Here is a 14,244-nt window from a genome sequence, read left to right on the forward strand (position 1 = left end):
GGGACACCTTCCGCTAGACCAGGGGGCTAGAATGGTAGAATGAACCAGATCTCAAAGAACATTCCATTTGTGCCTGCCCAATCCTTTTCGTAACCCCATCACTTCCAGTATCATGCTGCATCAGGTAAGTTTTTCCCCATCAAATTATGTGGGTTTATGTGTGAGCCACTGGGAGTTTCCAAAATCCTTCTCCCCAGGCAGTCTCTAACCCTTCCTGACGATCTGCCTTTCTGTTCTGGCAGCTCTTTGCCGTTGTTCAGTCGGGTTCATACCAGCAGTGAGCGCTTCATGTGCAGTCCCACTTGAGAGAGGCTCATTCTCTTCCTTATCCTCTAAGACAATGTCTTGGTTTTCTCCTTTTGAAATCACACTGATCTTACGGTTTTATTTCATCCCGAGTTTGCCTGTGACTTGAGGTTTTGCCATCGTGTTACTAGTTACCAGCTTTCTCCCTTTGACTGATACATTACACCCCTTAACGTGCTCGGTTCCCCGGACAGAATGACGTTACTCTTTCATCTGAGATGTCAGATTGCTTAAGAGTTCTGTTTGGAGGCTGTTTCACGCCATAACTCCATACATTTGAGTCTTCAGAGGACTTTAGGGGCTTCAGGTCCATCATAGAGGCGTCACCGACGGTATCAAAACTACTAGTTGAGCTCTAAAGTGGTTCCAGTCTCCTAAATATGGCGTCTTCTGCCTCCTGTGTGCAGAAGATTCTGTACGTACATGGCTGATGAACTTACCCGAACACTTCCCAGGCTGTTGGAGTCCCTGAAACAGGTGGGGTCTGCCCTAAACATAGAGCAGAGGAGGCCGGCAGTGAGGGGAGTGAGCTGTTGCTGGGCAGTGAGGGAATTCAAACAGTGTTTTCTCCTTTTTTAAAATGAAAAGCTGTGTTGTCTAAGGAACAGGAACTTCCACCCAAGTTTTTCCTGTTCTGGATGATGTGTGGTACCTCTGCCTGGTGATTCCTCAGTCTCCCTTATGGTACAGAGCCAATTTTCTTAGTTTTAGGTCATAGATTTGAATCTCACCTTTCAGCGCTCTGGGAGATGCCTCACACCTGCACAGTGGGGTCCTTTCTCACTCGGACTTCCCAAGAACATGTGTGGTCCTGGAGTACGGATTCAGGTCTTCAGCCGCGCGTCAGGAACTACGGAAGTTGGAGTACAAGTATCTTCTCACTCAGAAACGCCCGGTTAGTGCTTACATACTCATACAGCATAGACCAGCTGCAGCATGTGGTGTGGAGTGGTTTTCATGCTCACACACTCAGCAGCGTTGAGGCAGACTTCCCAAGAACGTGTGTGGTCCTGGAGTACGGATTCAGGTCTTCAGCCGCGCGTCAGGAACTACGGAAGTTGGAGTACAAGTATCTCACTAACTGCTCTAAGACTACACTGCTGGCAACTGGGGTGTTGTTTCCTTTTTTCCCAAGTAACAAGTGGTAGGATGAGAGGAAACGGCCTTGAGTTGTGTCCTGAAGGTCTAGATTAGATATTAGGGAAAATTCCTTCCCAGAAAGGGCTGTTGGGCGTTGGAACGGGCTGTCCAGGGAGGAAGGAGTCACCATCCCTGGAGGGATTTAACAGATGTGTGGACGTGGCACTCAGGGACATGGCTTAGTGGTGGCCGTGGCAGGGTTGGGTTAATGGTTGGACTCCATGGTCTTAGAGGCCTTTTCCAACCTAAATGATCCGATGGTACTGTTACTACAGGCTGTGGTAAAAAGTCTCTCTCCATTTTTCTTATAAGCCCCTTTTAAGTATTGAAAGGCCTCAGTAAGGTCTCCCGGAGCCTTTTCTTCTCCGTGTTGACCAACCCCAGCTCTCTCAGCCTCTCCTCTTAAGAGAAGTGTTCCAGCCCTTGGAGCATTGTCCTGTCCCTCCTCTGGACCCGCTCTATCGGGTCCCTGTCTTGGCCCGGGCACCCCAGGGCTGGATGCAGCACTCCACGTGGGGTCTCACGGGAGTGGGGTAGAGGGGGAGAATTGCCTCTCTCGAAATGCTGCCCATGCTCATATCCAAGTTTTCATCCACCCTTACCCCCAAGTCCTTCTCCGGGCTGCTCCCAGTCCCTTCCTCCCCAAGCCTGTCCTGATCCTGGGGGTTGCCCCAGCCCCTGTGCAGGAGCCTGCGCTCGGCCTTGCTGAACGTCCTGGGCATGTACCTCTGCTGTCGGCTGCCTGGGGCTGGGATGGCTGAGCCGGGGGCTTTGGGGGGCTCCGTATAGATGTTCTTAGTCCTTGACTCAACCACGTGTTGCTCGTTGGCCTGATCCTTCTTTCCTCTCGGCAGCTGGTGATTAGCGCTTCCTTCAGTCTCTGCCGAGTGCGTTCTGCTTTGCGACCGCAGGTCTGAGCTGCGCAGGGTCCCGGTGCACGGCTCATCGCTGCCTCTTGCTCCCTAGGCTTACGGCATCGTGTGGAAAGCAGTCGATCGCAGAACAGGAGAAATAGTCGCTGTGAAAAAGATTTTTGATGCTTTCCGGAACAGGACGGATGCTCAGGTGAGAACCCGTTCTTCTGACATCCTGAGAGATGTGGTGGGGGTTCATGGGTCTCCTCAGGATCCACGTGTCTGGAAGATGGTAGGTGTTGGGCAGTTCTGCACGTACTGCTACAGTCTGCAGCTACGGCAGGATAGAAAGCAGCAATAAGTGTTGAGCTCTGCTTGTGGTGGCATCTACGACATGCTGTTTGATGTCCCCAAGGGAAAGCGCCTTCGTAGGCAGACGCGGGCGATTGTCCCTGATGCCGTTACGCTGTGGTCTGAGCACAGGGTGCACGCTGGGAACCCCAGCGAACGCTGGTGTGTGCTGGCCCAGCGGCCACAGAAGTGTTTCCCTTGCTGGAGAGCTTAGAACGGGCTTCACCCTCTCGCAGGAAGGTCACGCAGTGCTGCCGAGGTGGTAACACGTGGTTCTGTTGTTCATTTCTAGAGAACGTTCCGGGAGATCATGTTCCTGCAGGTAACGTCCATTTTCCCTTTCCTCTCTGGTTCTTAGTCCCTCTGATGTTGTTCCCCTATTTTCCTCACATCCTTTCCAAGGGGCAGTGAGTGGTGGTGGCAATGCTATGAAGTTCTTTCCTGCACCATCTTGGCAAACCGTTTCCGTGGCTGGGCCGAAGCACCCGAGTGGAACGCGAGTGGCTCGTTTTCCCTTCGCGCCCTGCCCCGCTCCTTCCACCTGGTACTTGTCCGGCTGCTCTGGGGTCACCAAGCTGGCTGGCACTTGCTGTCCCTTCTGACTTTTCTTTGGTCAGGAAGTGTTTTCCTTGAATTTTCACCGCCGTGGCTCAGCAGGGGCTGGGGCGTGGGAGACACATGCATGCCAAGTGACTTGTTCTTCTGCCGTGTGGGAAGCAGCTTGTGCGCCCGAAGTAATCGAAGCCCAAGTAGCGGGGAAGTTGGGTATGAAATGACTTCAGGCGTCTCCTGCTGTGATAGAACTGCCCACACACTCCACCCTTGGAGTTACCAAGTTACCTTGGCGGTGGCACTGGCTGCCCACTCCCGCCCAGACTCGGGTGTGAAACACCACTGTCTGGGACTGGGGACAATGACCTCATCGCTCTGAGGCCGCACGCACACCACGGCTCCTGGGAAGAGGTTTTTCCTAGGACTGTCAGGTTTTAGTAGGAAAGAGGTGAGGTTTTTTACTTTTTAATCATTCTTTAAGCCTGAACTAGAAGCCCCAAGATTGAGAGCTACAAGCCCGTGAGACCGACTCCTCACGGGTTAATTGCCGGTACGCCGGAATCTGGCAGCACAGCGCTTCTGGAGTAGGTGGGAGGAGGAGGAGCAGGGGAGAAAAAGGAGGGTGTTTCTCCCGAGGTGGGTCTCGGTGGGGTTTGGTAGCAGGGGAAGGGCCACAGGGATGGCTCCTGTGAGAAGCAGCGGGAAGGTCCCTCAGCTCCGAGTCAGACGCACCTCGGGCTGTGGCCGAGCCAACTGGCACCTCTGGGATTGAGACGTGGGAGAGGGGAAAACCAAAGAGACCCAGAAGCTGAAGCGGAAACTGTGTCTCGGCCTCGGTCCCGGCTATTGTGAGACTGTGCAGGAGAAGGCTTAATATTATGGGGTTTGATACTTCCTGTAGCAGAATTTGTGATGGAAAGCGATGACGTGTGAACTCCTGGTTTGACTAACAAAGTCATTTATGTATTCTGCTCTGCGCAGAGGGTTTGCTGTTTATAACTTTAGGCTCAGGGTAGCTGGGGAAAATGCTGGCGTGTCGTGACGGCGTCACAGTGCCCCCGGCTGTGCAGAAGCTGCGGGAACTCAAAGCTGTTAAGACTGAGGAGGAAGTAAACAAACTTGACCGTATTGTCAGTCTGCAAACGTGAGGGCAGAATTCCCCCCTAGTTTAAGGGAACTGTCGCGGTTTCTCTATACGGGGAGTGTCAGAACCCCTGTTCCAGGCAGCTCAGTCGCTGCAGCCGGTACTTTCATCCCACCCCTGAGCTGACACGTTTGGGCTGGTTGGGGTTTAATTATCAGTGTTGATGGCAATTTTGTTTTCACTGTCACAGTAATTCATGGAATCACAGAATGGTTTTGGTTGAAGGGCCCTCAAACCCCCCCCAGGGCCATCCCCTGCCACGGGCAGGGCCACCTCCCCCAGCCCAGGGTGCTCCCAGCCTCATCCCGCCTGGCCTTGGGCACTCCCAGGGATGGGGCATCCCCAGCTTCTCTGGGAACCTGTCCCAGGGCTCCCACCCTCTGCGGGCAGAATTCCTTCCCCATGTCCTGTCTCCCTCTCCCTCTTCCCGTGCAACCCCGTCACCCCTTGTCCTGTCACCCCCTGCCCTTGGAAAAGCCCCCCCAGCTTTCCTGTACCCCCCAGGCACTGGAAGGGGCTCCCAGGGCTCCCTGGAGCTTCCCTTCTCCAGGCTGAACCCCCCAACTCCCCCAGCCTGTCCCCAGGGCAGAGGGGCTCCAGCCCTTGGAGCATCTCCGGGGCCTCCTCCAGCCTCGCTCCAGCAGCTCCATGTCCTCCTGCTGTTGGGGCCCAGCGCTGCCTGCAGCAGGAAATACGAGGCACAGGGAACTGCCTGGTTTTGTCACAAGCCGTATGGAGGGTTTAGGACATGTCTCAGACAAGAGACCTTGGGTTTTTATCATTAACCGTCTGGTTTCATGCTGGGGAGGAACCTTAAATCCTTTCTTTACTATTTCGGTAGAAGCATAGCGGAGGGAATGGCGCGTTGTTGTTTGTTCCAGACAGCAGTAGGCAGTGCAGTGGGTCGTTGTGGTGTGTTTGATTCACAAGCCGTGCTTGGCTTGGACAGTGGCGTCTCTTCCTTCTGCAGGCATTTGGGGAACATCCCAATATCATCAAGCTGCTTGATGTTATCCGAGCTCAGAACGACAAGGACATCTACCTCATCTTTGAGTCCATGGGTGAGAGCATTTCACCAGCCATCCCAGCGCAGCCTCCCAGCGCTTCTCCTGGTTCCCGCTTTGGTAACGGTGTTGGTGTCCGTGAACCCTCACGTGAGCGCGGGGGGGTTCCTACACAGTGTCCGTAGATGGGAGCTGCGGTGAAACATCGACGGGAAGAATGGTATGAGAACTGGCTGGTTGAGGTGTGGGAAAGACAGCAGTGAGCCACAGAGCAGAGGGCTGGAGGGTCGGGAGAGCTGCGTGTGCAGTGTTATTGTACCAAAAGTGTGCAAGGGTCGAACGGTTACTGTGTCACCGGTCCCGGTGACAGGGGAGTGCGGTACTCTCAGGAATTACAGCCTCGGCTTCCCCGAGGATGTGCCTGGACGGTTGAAGTTTGGACCATGGTTTCTTCTGGCCTTGCTTTGAGGAACTGACATTCGAACCCTGGTAACCCTTTACTGGTGCCAGCGTGTCACTGGTGCCAGCGTGTCACTGGTGCCAGCGTGTCACTGGGGTCAGCGTGTCACTGGTGTGAATGTGTCACTGACGTCAGCTGTCACTGATGTATTACAGAGACAGATCTACACGCTGTGATTAAGAGGGGGAATCTGCTGAAAGACATCCACAAGTGTTACATTCTCTACCAACTCCTGAAGGCAACTAAGTTCATCCACTCGGGAAACGTTATTCACAGGGATCAGAAGGTACATTGCAGTCACAGTCTTTATCCTTCACTAACATTTCCTGTTAAACACTAAGTGGAAAACTGTAGAAGGGGTGAGGCTGGTAAAAGCACACTGATGCTAATCTGCCGTTCAGAGAGTGAAAAGCTCATTGAGTTTCCTTTGCTCAATTCAGCCTTCAAATATCTTGCTGGATGCAGACTGCTTCGTTAAACTCTGTGATTTTGGGCTGGCCCGTTCTTTATGTCAGACGAACGAGGACCAAGGCAACCCTGCTCTGACGGAGTATGTGGCAACGCGCTGGTACCGAGCCCCTGAGATCTTACTTTCCTCACGGAGGTAATGGCGTAATGTGAGCGAAGGGGTGGGACTCTCATTTCTTCACTACTGGGAAAATCTATCATCTCCAGTTCTTAAATCTCCTCATTGTAGAGGCACGTGCTGTGCTGTCATGCCAGCAGTCCTTTTTCTCCATATGAATCAGAATCACGGAGCGGTTTGGGTTGGAGGGGACCTTAAATCCCCCCAGTCCCACCCTCCTGCTGTGGGCAGGGACACCTTCCACAGACCAGGTGGCTCCAAGCCTCATCCAGCCTGGCCTTGGACGCTTCCAGGGGTGGGATCTGCATTTCACCTTCAGTTCTGCAACGTGGAAACCTCGGCAGAGCTGCGTTTCCTTCTGGCTGCTTTGATTGCCCATTTGCACACCTTACCAGCTCATCTGGTTGCCATCCTTTCTCCCTGTAGACTTACTCCTTCTGCCCTTAAATCTGCATCTTTACCAAACCTGGTGATGTACCTTGGTCCTCTTCCAAATTTACAGAGTTTTTTGATGGGCCTTCAGAAAATATTCCCTAATTAACGGTCAATCAGCTGCCTGTTAGCCAGAGTGGGTCCTTTTCTGAGTTACATACACAGATCCTACTGAGCAGAAAATCGAATACAGGGTGGGTCAGCATCCCGGATTTGGAACGTGAGTGTCCTGTGAGCTGTCATTTACCTGTTGTTTGCTTTGCGTAAGTAAATGCATTATGGCCCGAAAGGTCAGTTGTTCCCAGCAGCGAGTTGTATCTTCAGTGCTGCTCACAGAAAAGGCTCCTATTGCCTGTCCTGGCACCTCCCTTTAGTGTGTTTCCTTTTGTGGTTTCCTAGAACAGACTCTGGGCAGAAGGATCTCCCCCCTTTCTGTTTGACACTTGCCACTCGTGATTCCCAGATCTCCTTCACTTTGTGGTTAGAGCCTGTGTGTCTGTTTTCTGGGAGGCAGGAAGCTGACGTAGGAGCTGGGGAGGCCGTGTACGGAGAAGGGTTTGCTCTCTTTGGTCCTCAGTCCATTCTGTTCTTGTTTGTAGTTACACTAAAGGTGTGGACATGTGGAGCATTGGCTGTATCCTGGGAGAGATGCTCCTTGGGAAACCTCTTTTTCCTGGAACATCGACAGTGAATCAGATGGAACAGATCTTGAGGGTCATTCCTGCCCCGTCCCCAGAAGGTAGGACTCTCCGTGGGGAAAGGTGGATGGAGTGAAAGCAGGGTCAGGGAAGGAGGTGTCTCTTGTCATTCCTTCCAACATTTTTCCAAGGAAATTAAAGACTTAGTGGGAAGTGTTAGAGGAAATAAGCCTGTACTTGATTAGATGGGAATGGGAACCCGATCCTCACAACACTTTGGGGCTTTACGAGAGCGTAACGGTTCAGACCAGAGTGTCCATCCCCCTGCAGGGGGGCTACAGAGTGGGGCAGATTGGACTTCTTGGTCTGGAAAGCAAAACTTGGGAAAGCTGGAGTAAGGTTGTGTTAACCCAGAAGGGTGATGGTGATTGTCTTCTCTGAGGTCGTCTGACAGCCTGTACACTTTCTGACCTTTAACACAGGTTGATGTGTCCGACCTGAGCCAGCAGCTTTAGACAAATAACTGCCTGCAGGTCAAGGACATCGCTGCTTTGGGGAATTTCATCTAAGCTTCAGCTATACATGGTTTTTATGGAGATTTGGTTGCTGTGGCTGAAATATGAATGGAAACGTGTGTGTGACAACTCCGAAGCAGGCGGATAGCCAGCACAGTAACAGAGTGCTGTTCCATCTCAGTAGCACGTTGAGCGATGAGCTGGCAGGGCCAGGGCTGCCCCTGGCAAGACCACAGGACAAAGGGTTTGTTAGCAGACGGTCCCGTCTCTTTACCACAGGACAATGCCTGCGGGTTCCAGCGTATCACAGGCCCAATTTCCTTCTCTTTTAACCAAACAAGTGCAAGTAAAGACGTGTTCAAACCATTACTGCAGACAGGGAAAACCAGCTATGAGCAGCAGCTTTGCCGAGGTTCTGGCGACCAGAGAAACAAGGCTGAAGGAAAAAGCCGTTCCATGCAAGGGCTGTCTCTTAGGGAGCGTGGCAGATACACCCAGACAACCGTTCGTTGTCACCAGTCCCAGAGAACCGCAGGGCATGTGGTGAGGAAATCAGGAGCCAGTATCCTTTGTTCTCTGTGTCCTGCACAAGCGATCCCAGTCAGACCCTTCGGGCTCAGATATCTCGGTGCTTCTGTGGGTGTGGGTGCACATTTATGGAATCTATTATGGCATGAACAGGGATTGAGACAAGCAGCTTAGAGAACTTGTACGTAAAGGTTGCACCTCCCTTCCACAAACCTGCCACTGAGCTTTGCTGGGATGCTTTCCCCTGCTGTTGTCCGGCAGCTGCTTTCCCTCATAACGGCGCAGCTCCGGTAATCCCGATCGTGGCGGTAACAGTGTCCTTTCCTCGTTGCAGATATTGCGGCTATGCAGTCGGATTTCTGTGCCTCAGTTATGAACCGTGGGGGTTCCTGGTAAGCCTGCTATGCTCTGCGTGCCTCAGGGGTCAGCAGTGCACTGTGTGACGTTGCCAGGGGTTCCTCTGAGGTCCACCCCCCAGTGCTCGCCAGGGAAAGGATTCCTGCTCCCTGCAGATTCCCCTGCCCCTCGGGAAGGGATGTAAGGGTTAAAAAGGATAACGAGAAGACCAGTGACATAACCTGGGCATAACGAAGCACAGTGTGGTTGGGCTTACGTCCCAAGCGCTTGCCATGCGTACGTTCTCAAAATGAGTGTTCTCCTGAGCTGAGTCATTTGGGTGCCCGATGCCACTGGCTTACGCATGGAGAGCCTGAATCTGTCCAGCCTCATTCCAGCTGCTTAATGATTCCACTGTGACTGGGGTTTTTTTCTTATGGTTCTTGTGGGTCGTCCTGTTGCATACACAGACTACCACACAATTCTGCATTGATTACACACCTAATTATTAAATGTAAGTAAACTTAATGCCTTTACTCTACCTTATGGCCATAGACCAGTCTCTGAGTATCCTCGTGCCTGTGATGATACAGTGGGCATCCCTTCTCATCGGGGAGTCTGCAGCGCGTAGCCCAGCCGGTGTGGTCTGAGCTCCCGGAATGCTTACTGAGAGGTTTTTATAGGTTTGGGAGGCTCAAAGCGTAAGCTCTGGCAAGTCCCTTGCTGTTCCCATGACCAGCACATGCATTTTCATGCTGACTTGCTGACTTCTTCAGTTAGCCTCTGGCTTGTTATTAGGATTCCTGGGTCAGTCTGTGCCAGGTCGCTGAGGAGCTGAGGCCCCTTTGTCCCTGCTGATTCAGCTGTCAGCACAGCATGTGCGACTGACCTTGCCAGGGGGCAGTGGATGCCACAGTATCCTGTAGGAATTTCCCTTTCTGAAGCTTGTGTATGTTGCTGCTAGTCCTTTTGCTGCACACCTCTGCTGGGTCTGGAGTGGAGTTACATTCCTCCAGAGCACCTTGTGTGCTGCTGGTTTGTCTTGGTGACTGAACAGTGTTGCTAACACAGCAGCCGCTCAGGCCACCTCTGTTGCCCACTGCCCCCATAGTGGTGTGGGGCTTCACACCGAACAGGCATGGCACCTGCTGGAGTGACAGAATGCTTGAAGAAAGGATGCCAGAGGGACACAACTCTTACACAGTGCTGGGGCCTGGCCTACACCCCAGCAGGGTGGAACGGTCTCTGGATCCGAGGACTTGCACATGGACACTGGCTGAGTCAGGGATCCAGTAACAGTTGCTTCTAAACATCGGGAAAGGAAGTCAACGTGGTTCGTAAGGGAGGAAGAAGCTTCTGAGAGGGGGCAGGAGGAAGAGGCAGAAGGGGCAGCCTGTCCTGCAGCAGAGCAGCCACAAGAGCAAGAGGGGGAAGAGGCACAGGCCATGAGTGAGCACAGAAAGCTCCCAGTCCCTATCCCCGAAGGAGCTGCGAGAGATGCAGAAGGATCACAGCTGTCGTCCAGGTGAGCACATTATCCCCTGGGTGCGCTGATGCTGGCATCCGGGGGCCAGTGCCATGTCAGGAGTCAGCAGGTAAGAAAGCCCAGCAACCGCGATCTCTTGCTGAGGACGGGGGAGCTGATGAGGGGATCAGGAGAGGCAACAACCGGCAGCTTCTGGAGGTCAATTCTGTCGAGTGTGAAGGCAAGGGGTCCCCTCGAGGAAGGTCTTGTGAACCAGTGAGGCGAGTGGAGCACCACTGAGGCAGATACCCCGGGGTGGAGGATCTACAGCAGCCTGGGCAACACGTGCAGCTCCACGGATCAAGTCCAGCGCACGTGGTCAGAGTTTGTACAGAGCACAGCAGTGTCGTGTGTCGGCACCCTGACAGTGACTGCACGGGCACCAGCGGTGGACAGACGGCCTGGCCAGCCTGGGCAGGACAGGGAGAATCTCTCTACCTCCCCAACCCTCTGGTCCTGTCGTGATTTAGGCCCAGCCAGCAACAAAAGACCATGCAGCTGCTTGCTCACTCCTCAACATGGGAGGAGAAAACGTTAGAAAAGGCTTGTGCATGGAGCCAAGGACAGGGGGTCACTCGCCCGTTCTGGTCACGGGCAACACACACCCGGCCTGGGGAAGAAAAATCAGTGTCATTAGTTACCAGTCAAACCAGAGTGGGACAATGAGCGACAAACCAAAGCAGATCTTAAACCACTTCTCTCACCCCTCCTTTCTTTGCTCCCCATTTCTCTGCCTCCTCCCCGCAGTGGCAGGGAGTTGGGGAATAGCAGTTAAAGCCAGTTCCCCACACGCTGTCTCTGCTGCTGCTTCCGCAGGGAGGGGGAATCCCCACCCCTTGCCGCAGCGGGGCTCCCTGCCACGGCAGACAGCCCTCCACCAACTGCTCTGACATGAGTCCTTCCCATGGGCGGCAGTTTTCCCCTCTAACTGCCCTGGCAAGGGTCCTTTCCGTGGGTCCCATCCTTCAGGAGTGCACTGCTCCAGCCTGGGCTTCCCACGGAGCCACGGGCTCTTCAGGCATCCCCCTGCTCTGGCATGGGATCCTCCCTGGGCTGCAGGGGGGTCTCTGCTCCCTGTGACCCCCCATGGCTGCACGGCACAGCTTGCCCTCTCCCCACAGGGCTGTGGGGCACCTCTGCTCCGGGGACCTCCTCCCCTCCTTTCTCCATTGACCTTGGTGTCTGCCTCGTCTCTCCACATCCCCCTTGTCTCTCCGCGCTCTGCACTGTTTCTCCTTCGGCTTCTGGGTCTCTTTTGGTTTTCCCCTCTTGCCCACGTCAATCCCAGAGGGATTGCTGGGGTCTGAGGGCTGGATTCGGGGATCTTTGATGCACCCAGGTCACGAGTTTGGGCTTCCTGCGTTGCCAGAACCACAGAAGGACTCACTGTCCCCTCACTGTCCAGGGGACTCGTCATTCCGCTGGCTGTGGCTGACACTGGCTGGGCTCTCACTCTTCCCACGGGAACAAGAGAAGGACTACACGTGCAAGTTAGGATCCTGGTGCTAGGGGGGAGCTATTCTGACCTAATCCCAGGGTGAACGCTTTGCTGCACTCACAGGTCGGTACTAGAGCGTCCAGGGCTGGGACAGGCTGTTGGTGAGTGAGCTCTGGCTACAGGCGTCACCTTGATAGGATTCCCGGAGCTGTAACTCCTGCCTTCGCTGCGCGTCAGCCCTGGGAGCGTCCATGCTTGTTTTCTGGCTTGTAGGCAGCGAGTAACGTTTGAGGAGATTTTGCCATCCTCGACCCCATCACCCGCCCTGGATCTTCTGAAGAAACTGCTGGTGTTCAACCCTGCTGACCGGCTCACAGCGGAGGAGGCTCTGCAGCATCCCTATGTGAAAAGGTGGGGGGAATTCCAGCGTGCACTTCCCCGGGCGGCTCCTGGGATGCTGCAGCCCCGCTTGCGGCACAAGTTTTCTGTCTGTGTGATAGAAAAACCCTGACAAAGCTCATTCTTGACTTCCTCTGGTGTGGTTTGTACAGGAGGTCACACGAGGTCACGCCACAGTCCTTTTGAACACCGGTGCCGGTTTCAGCCTTGTGAGTTCCTTTTGTGTTCTCTTCCCAGGTTTCACTGTCCTGCCAGGGAGCCATCTCTGGATTACGATGTGATTCTTCCTTTAGGTGACGATATCCAGCTGTCTGTGGCAGAATATCGAAATAAATTATATGAGGTACCTTTTCGCCGTTTTCCACACTGCTCACCCTCCGGTGACCTGCTGTCCTTGCACACAGCAGCGCCTGCCCTTTCTTCTACTTGTGTTCCGCTGGTTTTCCATGCACGCTTACAGTTACGTCTTGGTGCTTCTGAGCAGTCAGCTCCATGCTGTCATAACTTTCAAGAGGTCTTGAAATCTGGGAAAAGTCCTTAAAGCATGATGCCTGAGGAGGCCTGTGTTAGAGGGGAGCATGTGGGATCACCAGTGCAGGAGAGGTGAGGTTGCCGTCGCTCCACGGCCCCAGCGCCAGCCAGTAGCAAGGCTGAAGACGCGTTCCCGGATGGCACGTGCGCACAGAACACAGCTTCGCGCTACCACCAGCACCATCCTGCTCCCCTCCGCTGAGCAAGGTGAAGTCAGTCATGAGCACGCATGTGCCTGGGGTCCAAGGTGGACCCCAGCAGCAGCAGCTCAGCCACTGCAGAGTAGCTGGGCCCTTGATCCCAATTTCCTCAGTTGCTGGGGCTTTTGTGTACAACCCCCAAAGCTGCAGCTCCAGCTGTTGGTACGGGCCACACAGACAAACAGCTGGCCAGGGCCTTCCCGACCCCCTTACCTGACTTCTGGCTCCCTGCCCCCAGTGTTCTCACCCCTAGTGACACATGGGTTCTCTCACGCCCGGCGCTGGCCCTCGGCCACCCACTCGCACCCTCGCTCCCTGGCCACTGGCTCTATTCACCGACTGGTCTGACTTGGTCTTTGCTGGTGATCGTGTGCCCGTTGTGCACCAGCACGCTCTTCACGCTGCCACCGTGGGCACACAGGCCCTCTGACCCGTGAGCTGGCTCCGCGTCCTCCGCTCATGCCCGCAGACACCAGCAGGCAGAGCTGGCAGCTTCTCTTCAGGGGAGGGAGAGGCTTTTGGTGAGAAGGTGGAGCAGACGGCGTTGGTGAGGTGCAGGGCATGGCCAGCCAAGCTTACGGACCAGCCAGCTGGTCACACGACTGGCTGTTACCTCTTACCCCGTGTCCCACACTCATTCCTACCCAGGTCACCTAAACCTCTGTTTCCTAAGAAAAGAGGCACTGGGAAGAACGACAGGGGGAAGAGAAGACTGAGAAAGAAGCTTAGAGATCAGAAAACCCAAGACAGAAAGATGGGTGAGGGTGTCCAGAGAGAGAGGAAAAGGGTAATTGCTTCAATTAACGGCAATTAAAATTGAAATCCAGTTGAGTTTAAAGGGTTGGGCCTATTTAAGCTGTGAGGGGTTGGACAGCAGGAAACGGCTGTGGTAGAGGGGCGGGTGGATGAGTGAAGCGACTGCTGAGGAGAGGCAGGGATGATCCTCTGGGTGTCAGAGATGGACGCGGGTACCTGGGGGAGAAAGAAGGGGACAGTTGTGAACGGTCTCACTGAGGTGTCAGATGTGCCTGCGGCAGCGGAGAGCAGGCTGTCTGCACCCCGAGCCAGCCCTGCCGAGGACTCGCCAGATAAGAGCTTGTAGCAGTGGGTGAGACTCGCTAGATGAGAGCTTGTAGCAGTGGGTGAGAAATGGGTACGAACTGACTGGGATGGGTGTTGCCTCCAGCATTAAAAACTCCGCTTGCACAATCCTCGAAGGGATGGCACGGAACAACACGTGGTCACCGGTCGGGCATATCTGTTCTGCCCCGTCCATTCCACCATCAGGACGTGCTGAAGTGGCTT

The 14,244-nt window shown here is 54.3% G+C and overlaps 1 protein-coding gene across 1 annotated transcript; it reads left to right on the forward strand.

Annotated features, from left to right (window-relative positions):
• Nucleotides 1-2,412: 2,412 nt before the first annotated feature.
• Nucleotides 2,413-13,486, forward strand: LOC104503633 (mitogen-activated protein kinase 15-like; the record flags this gene model as incomplete). Its single annotated transcript, XM_010156079.1, has 10 exons — nt 2,413-2,511; nt 2,944-2,973; nt 5,318-5,408; nt 5,967-6,097; nt 6,252-6,415; nt 7,429-7,568; nt 8,845-8,902; nt 12,083-12,220; nt 12,446-12,551; nt 13,409-13,486. Coding segments are annotated over 10 exons (1,035 nt in total), but the record flags the coding sequence as incomplete, so codon positions are not given.
• Nucleotides 13,487-14,244: the final 758 nt, after the last annotated feature.

This window comes from Eurypyga helias, unplaced genomic scaffold (assembly GCF_000690775.1).
Source record: "Eurypyga helias isolate BGI_N326 unplaced genomic scaffold, ASM69077v1 scaffold2230, whole genome shotgun sequence".
In the NCBI taxonomy this organism is placed as follows: domain Eukaryota; kingdom Metazoa; phylum Chordata; class Aves; order Eurypygiformes; family Eurypygidae; genus Eurypyga; species Eurypyga helias.